Genomic DNA, 10,530 nt, shown 5'->3' with positions numbered 1-10,530 from the left:
AGAAAATGTAATTTGAAGTATATTAAGGTATTCAGTTTTCTTTATAAACAATGTGGTTGATATCAGAGGTGTCTGTTGCATCCCGTTTACGTTTCCGCTGCGGTTACGGGGTGTTACACTGGACCTTTCCCTTGAGGAGGAGTGGTGTACTTTTGACAGTCCACATGATCCCATTCCTCAACACAACCAGAAGTGAAATTAAATACTCTTTTCTCTGGAGACGCATATCCCAAGAAATATCCTTCAATGGCCTTTTCTTCAAACTTACTTGCATCATTCTTCAGCATTGTACAAGGACAACCAAAAGGTTCCAAATACTTTAAGTTAGGCTTTAGATTGTTTAAAAGCTCATAACTTGTTTTCTTGAGTCTCTTAACAGTTAAAACCCAATTAAGCGTATAGCAAGCCGTATTCACCGCCTCATTCCAGAATTGGACAGGAAGCTTAGAATCAGCAAGTATAGTTCTTGCCGCTTCAATCAAGGTTCTATTCTTCCATTCAGCAACACCATTTTGTTGTCATAGGGTGCACTATATTCTTGATGAATTCCTTTTTGAATGCAAAAGAAATCCAATACAGTATTCTTGAATTCAGTACCATTATCACTTCGAATTCTCCTCACCTTTTGTTTGTATAGTGATTCGATCTTAGTGTTAAGGTTTTGTACCAAAACAGGCGTTTGATCTTTTGAACTCATAAATAAAACCCATGAGTATCTTGAATAATCATCGGTGAAAACAAGATAATACCAGTCTCCAGAGATACTAGCACGATTCACAGGACCAAAGAGATCCATATGAAGTCGTCCAAGAGGAGTATCAATAGAATTCAATAACTTAGAAGGATGAGACTTTTTCTTCTGCTTGCCCTTCTTGCATGCAATGCAGTGATCAGATAACTTAAAGTTCTTCAACGAGACACCCTCAACTAAGTCATTAGCCATTAAATAATTCATCTTTCGAAAATGAATGTGACCCATTCTACGATGCCATAGAATATAGTCCTTCTCGGTTGCTTTGGAGACAAAACATGTTTCAATAGACGTTGATACTTTAGAAATCACATTTAAGACATAAATATCATTTGATCGTGGTGATCGCATGACAACCATGTCCTCGGGTATCACGTATCCTGGTTTCAAAATAAGACATCTTTATCAGTAAATACCGTGATGTACTTCTTATCGCAAATTTGCGACACACTCAATAAATTATGGTCCACCTTGTCACAGTAATTGACCTTTTCAAAAGTAATGTGACCATTTGAAACTTCACCTTCTTGTGTGATCATGCCCCCAGAATTCCCAGCAAACGCCACATAACCCCCTTGAATATTTCTCACATTGGTTAATAGGTTGAGATTTTCATTGATATGACGAGAACATCCACTATCCATTATACAGTTTTCACCAGACACAGTCTTAGATGTACCCTACACACAAACGAAAATGATTAGTTCAAAAAGGCAGCCCAGGCCTCAGTCTTGGGCACATTTTGGTTTTCTTGAGAAATTTTAAACTTAGCCGAATTCAACTGTTGTTCAGCAACTTGAGAATAAGTTACCGGCTTCTTAGACTTTCGTCGTAGATATGCAGCTTGAACAATGTTTGAATTTGTGTTCTTACATATGGGCTCAGTTGGAATAAATTTTGGTTCACTTAACCATGAGTTTCATTCACATGAATTACCTTTCGAGGATTCACATTTAAAAACATAATGTGTGTATCATCCTCACATGATACAGGACGTTTTAGAATCTCCTTTATCACAGGAACCGGTTTCGAATGGTCCTTGACAAAAGGATGAAGATTTTGAAATTTATGTTGTCCACAATTCCTCACAACGTGACCTTGTTAACCGCAAAGAAAACAACTTCGCATGTCCACACGATCATTTTGAGATTTAACAGTAACATATGACAAAGAAGGATGATAAGTCACATTCTTGGTACAGCTTTTAGTTAAATCATCAGATGACACTGACTTCTTCTTTAGATAAAAATCCAAATTAGAACAATTAGAAAAACTTTGCAAAGTATCAGTTCCAGTGGATTTTACAAACTGAACTTTCTTAGATTGTTTTAAAACTTGTTTTTCTTTAGTCAAAGGATCAGATGTCATTGATGTTTTAGCTTGAGCATATCGACATTCAAGATCGTGAATCTTAGAGGTTTCATTGTGAAAAACACTTTCAATCAGTTCTGGTTTAATGATACTAATTGGAATGTCTTTCTCAGTGAACATTGTGTCAATCCCTTTCAACTTAAACACACGACCGGTTGTTGACTTTGAAACTGTAGGATTGATAAAGCGCATCAAATCCTCATCATAAACTTTAGGATTTTCTGGTTTCTTATTCTTAACTGGTTTAACCTTAGCATGGTCTTCTTTTCTCACATGAGGTTTGAATAAACCATACACAGCTTCCTCAAATTCATGAGGTTCACAAAGAATGTGATTAGAACTTGGAATGTTCTTGTTTTTGTGTATTACGTCAGGTTCAAACACATCCTCAATAATCACTTTGTCAACATTTTCAACAAAGATTTAGTGCTTTCAATATGAGGTTTTTGAGTCGAAGATTGGGCTTTAACAGTTTCAAATTTAACAGGTTTAGATTTTCTGAAATCACAGGTTCTTTTTCAATCAAATCATCTTCTTTTCTAGCAAACGGAGTTGGCTTATAATCATTCTGAAAATGAGGTGGAATTTCAACAATACCTATACCTTTCTTTGAGTCTTTTTCTTACCAGATACTTCAATTATTTCATTAAGCAAAAATGATGAATTTCTAAATTTATCCAATTTGTTCTTCAACTCGAGAACCTCATTCTCAAGTTCAGTTATCTTTGATCTATGTTTCAAGATTTCTTGAAATTTTTGATCATTTATTGTCATTTTAACAGATAACTCAGCCTTAAGATCATGGTTACTTATCGAAAAAGCTTCAATCTTCTCTCGAGATCTCATTTGAGATTCAAGAGATTGTCGATAAGTATCCTTAAGTGAAGCAATCTCTTTCACTAAATTATCGTTATGATTCTCTAAAGACTCTAACTTTGGTTTGTTAGTCTCACATTCAACACAAGTTACTTTAACATAAGAAGTAGCAGAGATAGAATGACTAACCTCATTGATCTTTGCCATGCAAGCAAAAACAGTTGGAGGCTTGTCACATGAGTCGTCAGAATCAGATTCAGAATCATTGTCAGAGGACAACTCACTTCCACTTGCATCTTGAAAGTCTTTAGTTAGCCCAAACATAGCCAAATTAGCTTGATTATCATTACACATCAGTCGTTGTGACCAATCATTTCCATCAGCTAACATAGCTTGTGACCCAGAAGTAGACGGTTTCTTTTCAGCATCATTACCTCGTGATGTAGAAGAATTTTATTTTGACCACGAGGACCAGTATACTCCTTTTTCGGCTTGTCACATTCTTTTGCAAAATGCCTGAACTCTTGACAATTGTAACATTTAACTTGTCAAATCCCAATTTTTGTTCAAAGCAGGAAGATCTTTGTCAGTCCTTTGCATGAATCTCTTAACCTTACGGACAATCATAGCCATGTTCCACTTCAAATCCATGATCTCTAAGTCATCTAGATCAATTTGATCATAATCTTCATCAGTCAAATCACTTGTGGCTATCTTACTACTCACCAAATTCTCATATGAAGACATGAAGGCTGTCAGAAAAGCAAAATTTTGTTCAGCTTCCTTCTTGTTTACACTTGGTGGTGGAGCAAATAGATTTGTAGCAGATGAATTTCCAGACCCAACAGAAACACCAGGTGATCCAGCAGTGTAGAAACATGCTCTTGGATCATTATAGATGGTTGTTTCATTTTCATTTGCATTCTGTGTAAGAAATGCAGTGATTGGAAAAATAGTTGAATTTATAGGCATACTACCACCATAGAAAGCAGGATCTTGACTTTCCTTGGAGGACTTCTGACATTTAAGATCGTATTCTCTTGCTTCAATCTTTTGCAAGAATTCAGTTGCAGTCAAGTCTTCATTCGTGAAATAGTTATTCTCTTTCAGAACCATTAAAAACGTAGAATAAAAACTTGGTAGTGCACTCTTGATAGTGTCAATCTTGTCAACCTCGGAAGTTTCCAATTTTATTTTGTCCATCTCAGCAATCAAGTGATTAAACCTAGTAGTCATCTCCTCAATTGTTTCTCCTTTCAATAAGTTAAAATTTCGAAGTTGAAACTTAAGCATTACCTTCTTACTCTCAGCTGTATTCCCCATGCTCCTCATACGAATATGTTGAAAAAGGAAGCACAGATCTTTATGCTACCCACTTGGTGAAAGATGTTTTCGGGTAAAGCCATAGAAAGAGTAGAATAAGCCTTTGTATCAATCTCTAATGCTTTCTTCTCTTCTTGTGAATATTGAGAAATAGCTTTAGGAGTGTAACCAATAGTGTCATCTCCAATCATTGGAACAACATATACCTCATCTAAGCAATATGAGCAGTCAGGATGAACAGAACCCAAATGAGCACGGAAACGGGGTTCCCATTTAACAAAATCGCAAAATTTCATCAACCTTGGACATTTTGAATGTGAGCCTATTTCAGTATCAAGTTGCAATATTTGTTGCATTAACATATTCTGTGAAGCTAGTGCATACATACCAGCCATGTTTGTTAAATGATAAATTTCAAGCTCTAAGGGTTAAAATTGAAAATAAGATTATCGAACTGTGAACAGTAAGGGTAACGAACTGTGAACAGTAGTAACGAATCACAACTTAACGAAGTTAAGAGTGTTCAGGTAACGAATTAGAACTGATGTTTGACGAATTTGAAACAGTAATCTTGACGAATTGGAAACAATTTATAACGAACTGGTTCACGAATTGAGTAACGAAATAGGAGGTTTTTTTTAACGAATCACTAATAATAATCTTAGCGACTTAATTAGCGAATCAGCTACAGTTGATGATGAATCACCCTATAGCGAATTAGGCAGTTACAACGGTTTGTAACAAACCTCTGACAACAAATGTCACGTGGCAAAAGTTGTTACAAAACAGTTTTCGAGGCAGAACACGTGTCACACGAACTACTGAACGAGAATTAGAATACTCAGCGAATTGGTTCACGAATCTGATGATAATATTAACGAATTAGCTAATGTTGTCAACGAATTAGCCAAATTGTTAACAAATCAAGCTGAAAGGTTAAAGAATTAAAGTGAATCTTCAAACCTTCAAACTCAAATTTTCAGATCTCTGGAAAAACTTATGAACACAGATCCAGAAATTAAATCTGGATTACTAACTCAATACTTAACCAAATCGTTCACGTAAACTACCAAAACACTCGGTAACACAACATGAATCCAAATCTTACCATCTCGTATACTCAATTACCTTAAATCAAAACCAATCTGACCAAAACCAATCCCCTGTTTCTCGGCCAAACCAAATCAATCAATCAACAGTCCAAATTCTAACTCCTTACAACCAAATCACATCAATACCTTACCAATCTCAAATCCAAACTAGTCAATCCATTTCCAATTCTGAATAAACATAATTCAATTCAAAATCAAACCGGATCTAAACTTAACACAAAATAACAATGAATCGTCAAATAATAACGAATTAACTATCAAATCAAGAGCAAAAGAGCACCTAAAGCTCTGATACCACTTGTTTGATCTCGTTAATCTCTAACACAGATCTCAGATCCGATCTATGTATAATTAACCTAACACGGATCTACTTCGTAATTGCTATTGGTCGTCAGTTAATACGTTATATATATATGTTATATTAATTGTATGTATGTATGTATGTATGTATATGTATAATAAGATTAGTATGAAGCTTGAGAGAGAATCTGGACATAGGTTCGTTAATTAGACTCAAATGTTTAACATTAACTGTGGACTAAGGCCACTATAAATAGAAGATGGATCTAGTTCGTTAACATTCCATAACGAACTAGAGTCCACTTCGTTACATGCACTTTAAATGAAATAACTTAACGAAACACCTCCTGATTCGTTAAACATCCTTAACGAATCAGGAGGGATATTAACTTAGATCTAGTTCGCTAAACATCCTTAGCGAACTAGACTATACATTAACGAACTATAAAGATAACTTAATATTTTATTACATAAATAAAACGACAAATACATTAACGATAAATACAAAGACTCGAGACGCAAAACCGTGTACTAACAGATTAAAATAATCCGAAAAAAAATGGTTCGGGTTCTAGTTCGTAAATCAAAAACGAGAAAAGCCGGGTTATTACAGTTGTGTTGGACCAGACTTTGTGGGACTCTGGTCATATCCTCATGCCTCCATGCGAACACGTCGGCGTTATGCAACAATACCTCCTTTAAACCGGCCTTCCCTTTGTCGGATAGCTGGGACCCAATTCTCACTGTTTGATCCGGATGTTCCCCATTTAAAACCCATTACTCCACCCCTTTCCTTGACTTGGTACCCTTTCCAATGCTGGCTATTTTTTCCGTAGATGACCAGATGATGGCTATTCCTTTAGGGGTGGGGAACCTCATGTACCCATGGACTATGGATGGGACAGCTCGGAGTGATTTCATGTCGGGTCTACCTAGTATACAATTGTACTTCGACGGTGCCCAAACGACAGAGAAACGGAGGTAAACTGTTCGGGCCTTCTCTCCCTCCTGGAGAATGAACAGGAGAGTGAGGGAACCTAGAAGCTCCACTACTTCCCAGGGAATCCCATCAGTGGGCATACGTCTTTCTCCAGTCGACTTCGGACCTATTTCTGCAACCTCACAAAACAGTGTTCGTGCATTACTTCGACTCCACTTCCCCCATTGACGTGGACTCGAGCGACTTGGTGCCCCGCCACACTTGCTGATATGTTCAGAGGCATTTCCCTGGCTTCATCTTCTCTTAGGCTTGGGAATGACACTTCCGCCTTCATCCACGCTGTGCTTGCGGGGAGGAGCCCCACTCTTCCCACTTTAGGAGCCCATCCAGGATCCCTTCCTTCTTCGTCCCTTCTCCAGATTATGTCAACAAGGTGTTTGTCTTCGTCCTCTTCCTTAATATTTGAAAGAGATCCTCTGGGAGGAAGAGCTAGCTGTCCTGACTTCAGGGTTGCCTCCCATAATTTCTTTAGTTGGACACAGTTTTCGGTGGTATGACCGTGACTTTTGTGATAGTTGCAATACCCCTGGGGGTTCGACTTGTACGCTTGCTTAAAAGGGCTACTAACTTTGGGCTGATATTTGGCCTTATCTGCCAGTAATACATCTTCCCCTCCCGGTGGGAGCCTTTCCCTAAAAGGAGGTCTGTACCGGGTACCTTCGGGGCGTACGTTTGTGTGGAACCGGGGTAGATAGTAAGTTGTGGAAGGCGTGTAACCGGAGGGACTTCCGAGAGGCCTATAGGGCATGAAGCGGGGCTTTTCGAATGGCGTTCGTACCTTCCCGGGCTATAGATCCCGACACTCTTTCCCCTGAGGGGTTTGGGTGTCCCTTTTTTCGTTTCCTATTCCCTTAGTTTGGACATGGTGTCCTTCCCCCTGACAAAGGCCCTCACGCGGTCCATAAGCTGGTCAAAAGTGGTTGGAAAATCTTCTCCCAGCTTTTCTGTCAGCTAGGAAAACCTTACCCTGTTTATGAAACCACTAATCTTCATGACTTATGGAACCCCCTTGATGTTCATGCTTTTGTCCACATACCGATCCATGAATTGCTCCACCTTCTCCTCATCCCTTCTCATGATGTGTAAAATCTCGTTGGGGTTCTTCATTGCCTTCCTCTACTGGCTGAAATTTCGTAGGAATTTTCCCCTCAGTTCTTCATAACTATCTATACTTTCGGACTCCAAACTGTCGAACCATACTCGTACCCCTCCTGTCAAGGTCTGGGAGAACATTAGACACCAGGCCGGCATGGACCATCCACTCACCATTCCTGCCCTTCGGAAGGAGTGCAGATGGTCTTCCGGGTCTCGAGAGTCGTCATACTTGGCCACCGTGGATGGGTAGCGAAGCTTTGGAGGTAGAGTGGCTTATGTTATCCATCGAGTAAACTTTAACGCATAAGATGTGTCGAACGGACGATAGGGGTATCCAGAGTATCGGGAGCAGATTTTCTCTTTTCCTTTCCCTTAACAGACGAAAGGAGGGTAACAAGGGACTCTAAAACAACGTTAGAGTCCTTGTTCTGAGCACTCTTAGGTTCTTCCTCGTCCCCTGGTCCGGGTGTTTCGAATGACAGGCGTGTCTTAAATAAGGATTCTAAGTCAATACAATTAGTTTATACACACTTAAATAAGGCATCAAATACCTGCTATAACTTTTAACCAAATAAACACTTTTGGTTCCTCTATCGTCAAGTGCTTTCAAACCGTGCACAACAATAAATCGTAAGTTGAATATGTGATCATATCATATTTATTTATTCATAACTTTCTTACGCCCAACTAAGCAAGTTGGTTGAGTATTTATTTATATTTATTAAACTTTACAAGCGAACTGAAGTATTTTGAATTATTAAAAGTTAAAATGGCATATCTCACTCCTTCAGTCCACTTGCCCTCCTTGGGTTCTCAACTTGTCCATGTCTTCGAAGCTGCATGCAAAGAAACCAAAGAAGACCATCGACGTTTGATTGTTAATTATCCATCGGTGAGAAATTAAAAAAAATTTAATAATCATAAATTTTAAAAATACAAAAATATGTTCACATATAGTTTAGTTGTTATTTAAAATCATCTACTAGTGTGTTAAAATGATAAAACAGAATTTGTACCTAGTCGAGAGATTTTCCAATCTTGATCACCGACAACTGTCCAAAAGAAATACCCCCCTATGTTCAGCGACCGTGCATACTGTACCTTTCTCTGTACCGAGTTAACATCGTCGTATCCTACCCAGGAGGTTCCTGCAACAGAATAATAAGACACCGTTGGCTCGTCAAACACCACTCTCGCGTTATTTTGGGCATTGAACTTTTGCACTTCTGAGTAAAGCATTGCCCCTTCATTTCCCGGTCCTATACCCGAAGCTGGAGCCCCGATACCATTCACACTTGGATTCTGCAATTTCCACGTCCTGCCAAATAATGGCAACCCCATGACCAACTTTTCTTTTTGGATCCCAGCGTTGATCCATGATTGCAGCCCGTCTCGTGTGCTAACTTGGCCATTTGGATCATACAGCGCGGCTGGGGGGCCAGTTGCACTAGGAGTCCATGGCCCGTAATAATCATAACACATTGCATTTATCCAATCCAAATTTCTTTTTATGGATTCCACTGGATACTTTAGAACTCCATCAACTAATGACTTATAATTAGTGGCGGCTGAAAGAAGAAGTGGCGGCTTACCCGTTGACCTAGCTTCTTGGTTGACTGCCACACGCCACTCGTCAAGCAAGCGGCCAAAGTTGTCCATAGCGGCTTGGGTTTGGGGATATTCCCAGTCTATGTCAATTCCATCAAAGTTATACTTCCGTGCCACTTGTATTGTGGAACGGATGAAAGTTCCCCTCGAGTTTGGGCTCGTGGCCATGTTGGTAAAGGTTTCTGTGCCAAATGAGCCACCTCCAATGGAAAACAACGTCTTGACGGGTGGATTTTTTCCATGAAGGGTGGTGGTAAAGCTATTAAGCGCAGACGTTGTTGCCTGATCGATGTTGAACTGGAATGTGTCTTTGTTAGGGGAGAGAAAAGCATAATAAACATGAGTGAACAAGGTTGTGTCAATAGTCGATGGTGGAAAACTATCTTGGGCCCATGTAGGCCAATAACCACCTTTGTTTGTAGCACTCGTAGTACTACAAATGGTGAGACTCAATATAACAAGAAAGAACATAGGAGCTTTGAGGAATCCCATGGTGTTAAAATACTCTAGGAATGTCATAATGTCTTATATATACTTGAGCTTTGTGGAATTCAACTACAAACAGTATTTGATACAATCCAATAAATGTGAACTTTCTAAATATAAAGTTGTAAATTAGTCATCCTTCATCTGGAAACATATCTCTTAACGTGGAAAAAATTGTAATGTGACGAACTAAATAGGCAAACCATGACTTTGTGCAATGTATTTATTCTTTTATAGAATCAAATAATTATTAAATTATAGTAAGATTATAATGAAATAACTATTATAAACTGACATGGCTGTGGCCTGTGACACCAAACAATGTTGGAAAAGCATCACAAACGATCTTTTCAACGCAATATGTATGTCGGAAAAACCCTTGTCAGAAATCCTTTTGTGACAGGTCCAACGCAAATTTTTTTGAAATAACAAATATACAAAATAATTTATCTTTTCATGGGTTTGTGTGATCCTTTTGAGCAATGGATGAAATGAAGCGAAGATCGTCAAATTTTGTATACTATATTCAATAGTCAAATGAAATGTCACCTTGCGCCTTTTGTTGACTTTTTCTACATCGATTATCCATATGCGTGCATCAGCCAAACATCAATTATTTTCCAGAAGATCGAATGTTGACTACAACACCACCCCACCTAAAAGTAGGC

The 10,530-nt window shown here is 38.5% G+C and overlaps 1 protein-coding gene across 1 annotated transcript; it reads right to left on the bottom strand.

Moving 5' to 3' along the window:
• Nucleotides 1-8,419: 8,419 nt before the first annotated feature.
• LOC143599798 (class V chitinase CHIT5a-like) lies at nt 8,420-10,034 on the bottom strand. The gene is made up of 2 exons (XM_077077671.1): nt 8,785-10,034; nt 8,420-8,604 (listed from the first exon to the last, which is right to left on the bottom strand). Exons 1-2 carry the CDS (start codon nt 9,893-9,895, stop codon nt 8,582-8,584), a joined length of 1,134 nt encoding a protein of 377 aa, XP_076933786.1. The 5' UTR covers nt 9,896-10,034; the 3' UTR covers nt 8,420-8,581.
• Nucleotides 10,035-10,530: the final 496 nt, after the last annotated feature.

Source organism: Bidens hawaiensis, unplaced genomic scaffold, assembly GCF_021521415.1.
Source record: "Bidens hawaiensis isolate Kalapana, Puna unplaced genomic scaffold, B.hawaiensis_p1.1 tig00052904_1, whole genome shotgun sequence".
Classification (NCBI taxonomy): Eukaryota; Viridiplantae; Streptophyta; class Magnoliopsida; order Asterales; family Asteraceae; genus Bidens; species Bidens hawaiensis.
The sequence above is the reverse complement of the archived record's forward strand: the minus strand, read 5'-3'. Positions and strand labels throughout refer to the sequence as shown.

Bases quoted from the DNA above. Each gene is read 5' to 3' on its own strand.
- LOC143599798 (XM_077077671.1), bottom strand. From the start codon at position 9,895: ATGACATTCCTAGAGTATTTTAACACCATGGGATTCCTCAAAGCTCCT. The intron at 8,605-8,784 runs GTACAAATTCTG...CTTTGCATGCAG, and splicing joins TTGGAAAATCTCTCGACTAG to CTTCGAAGACATGGACAAGT.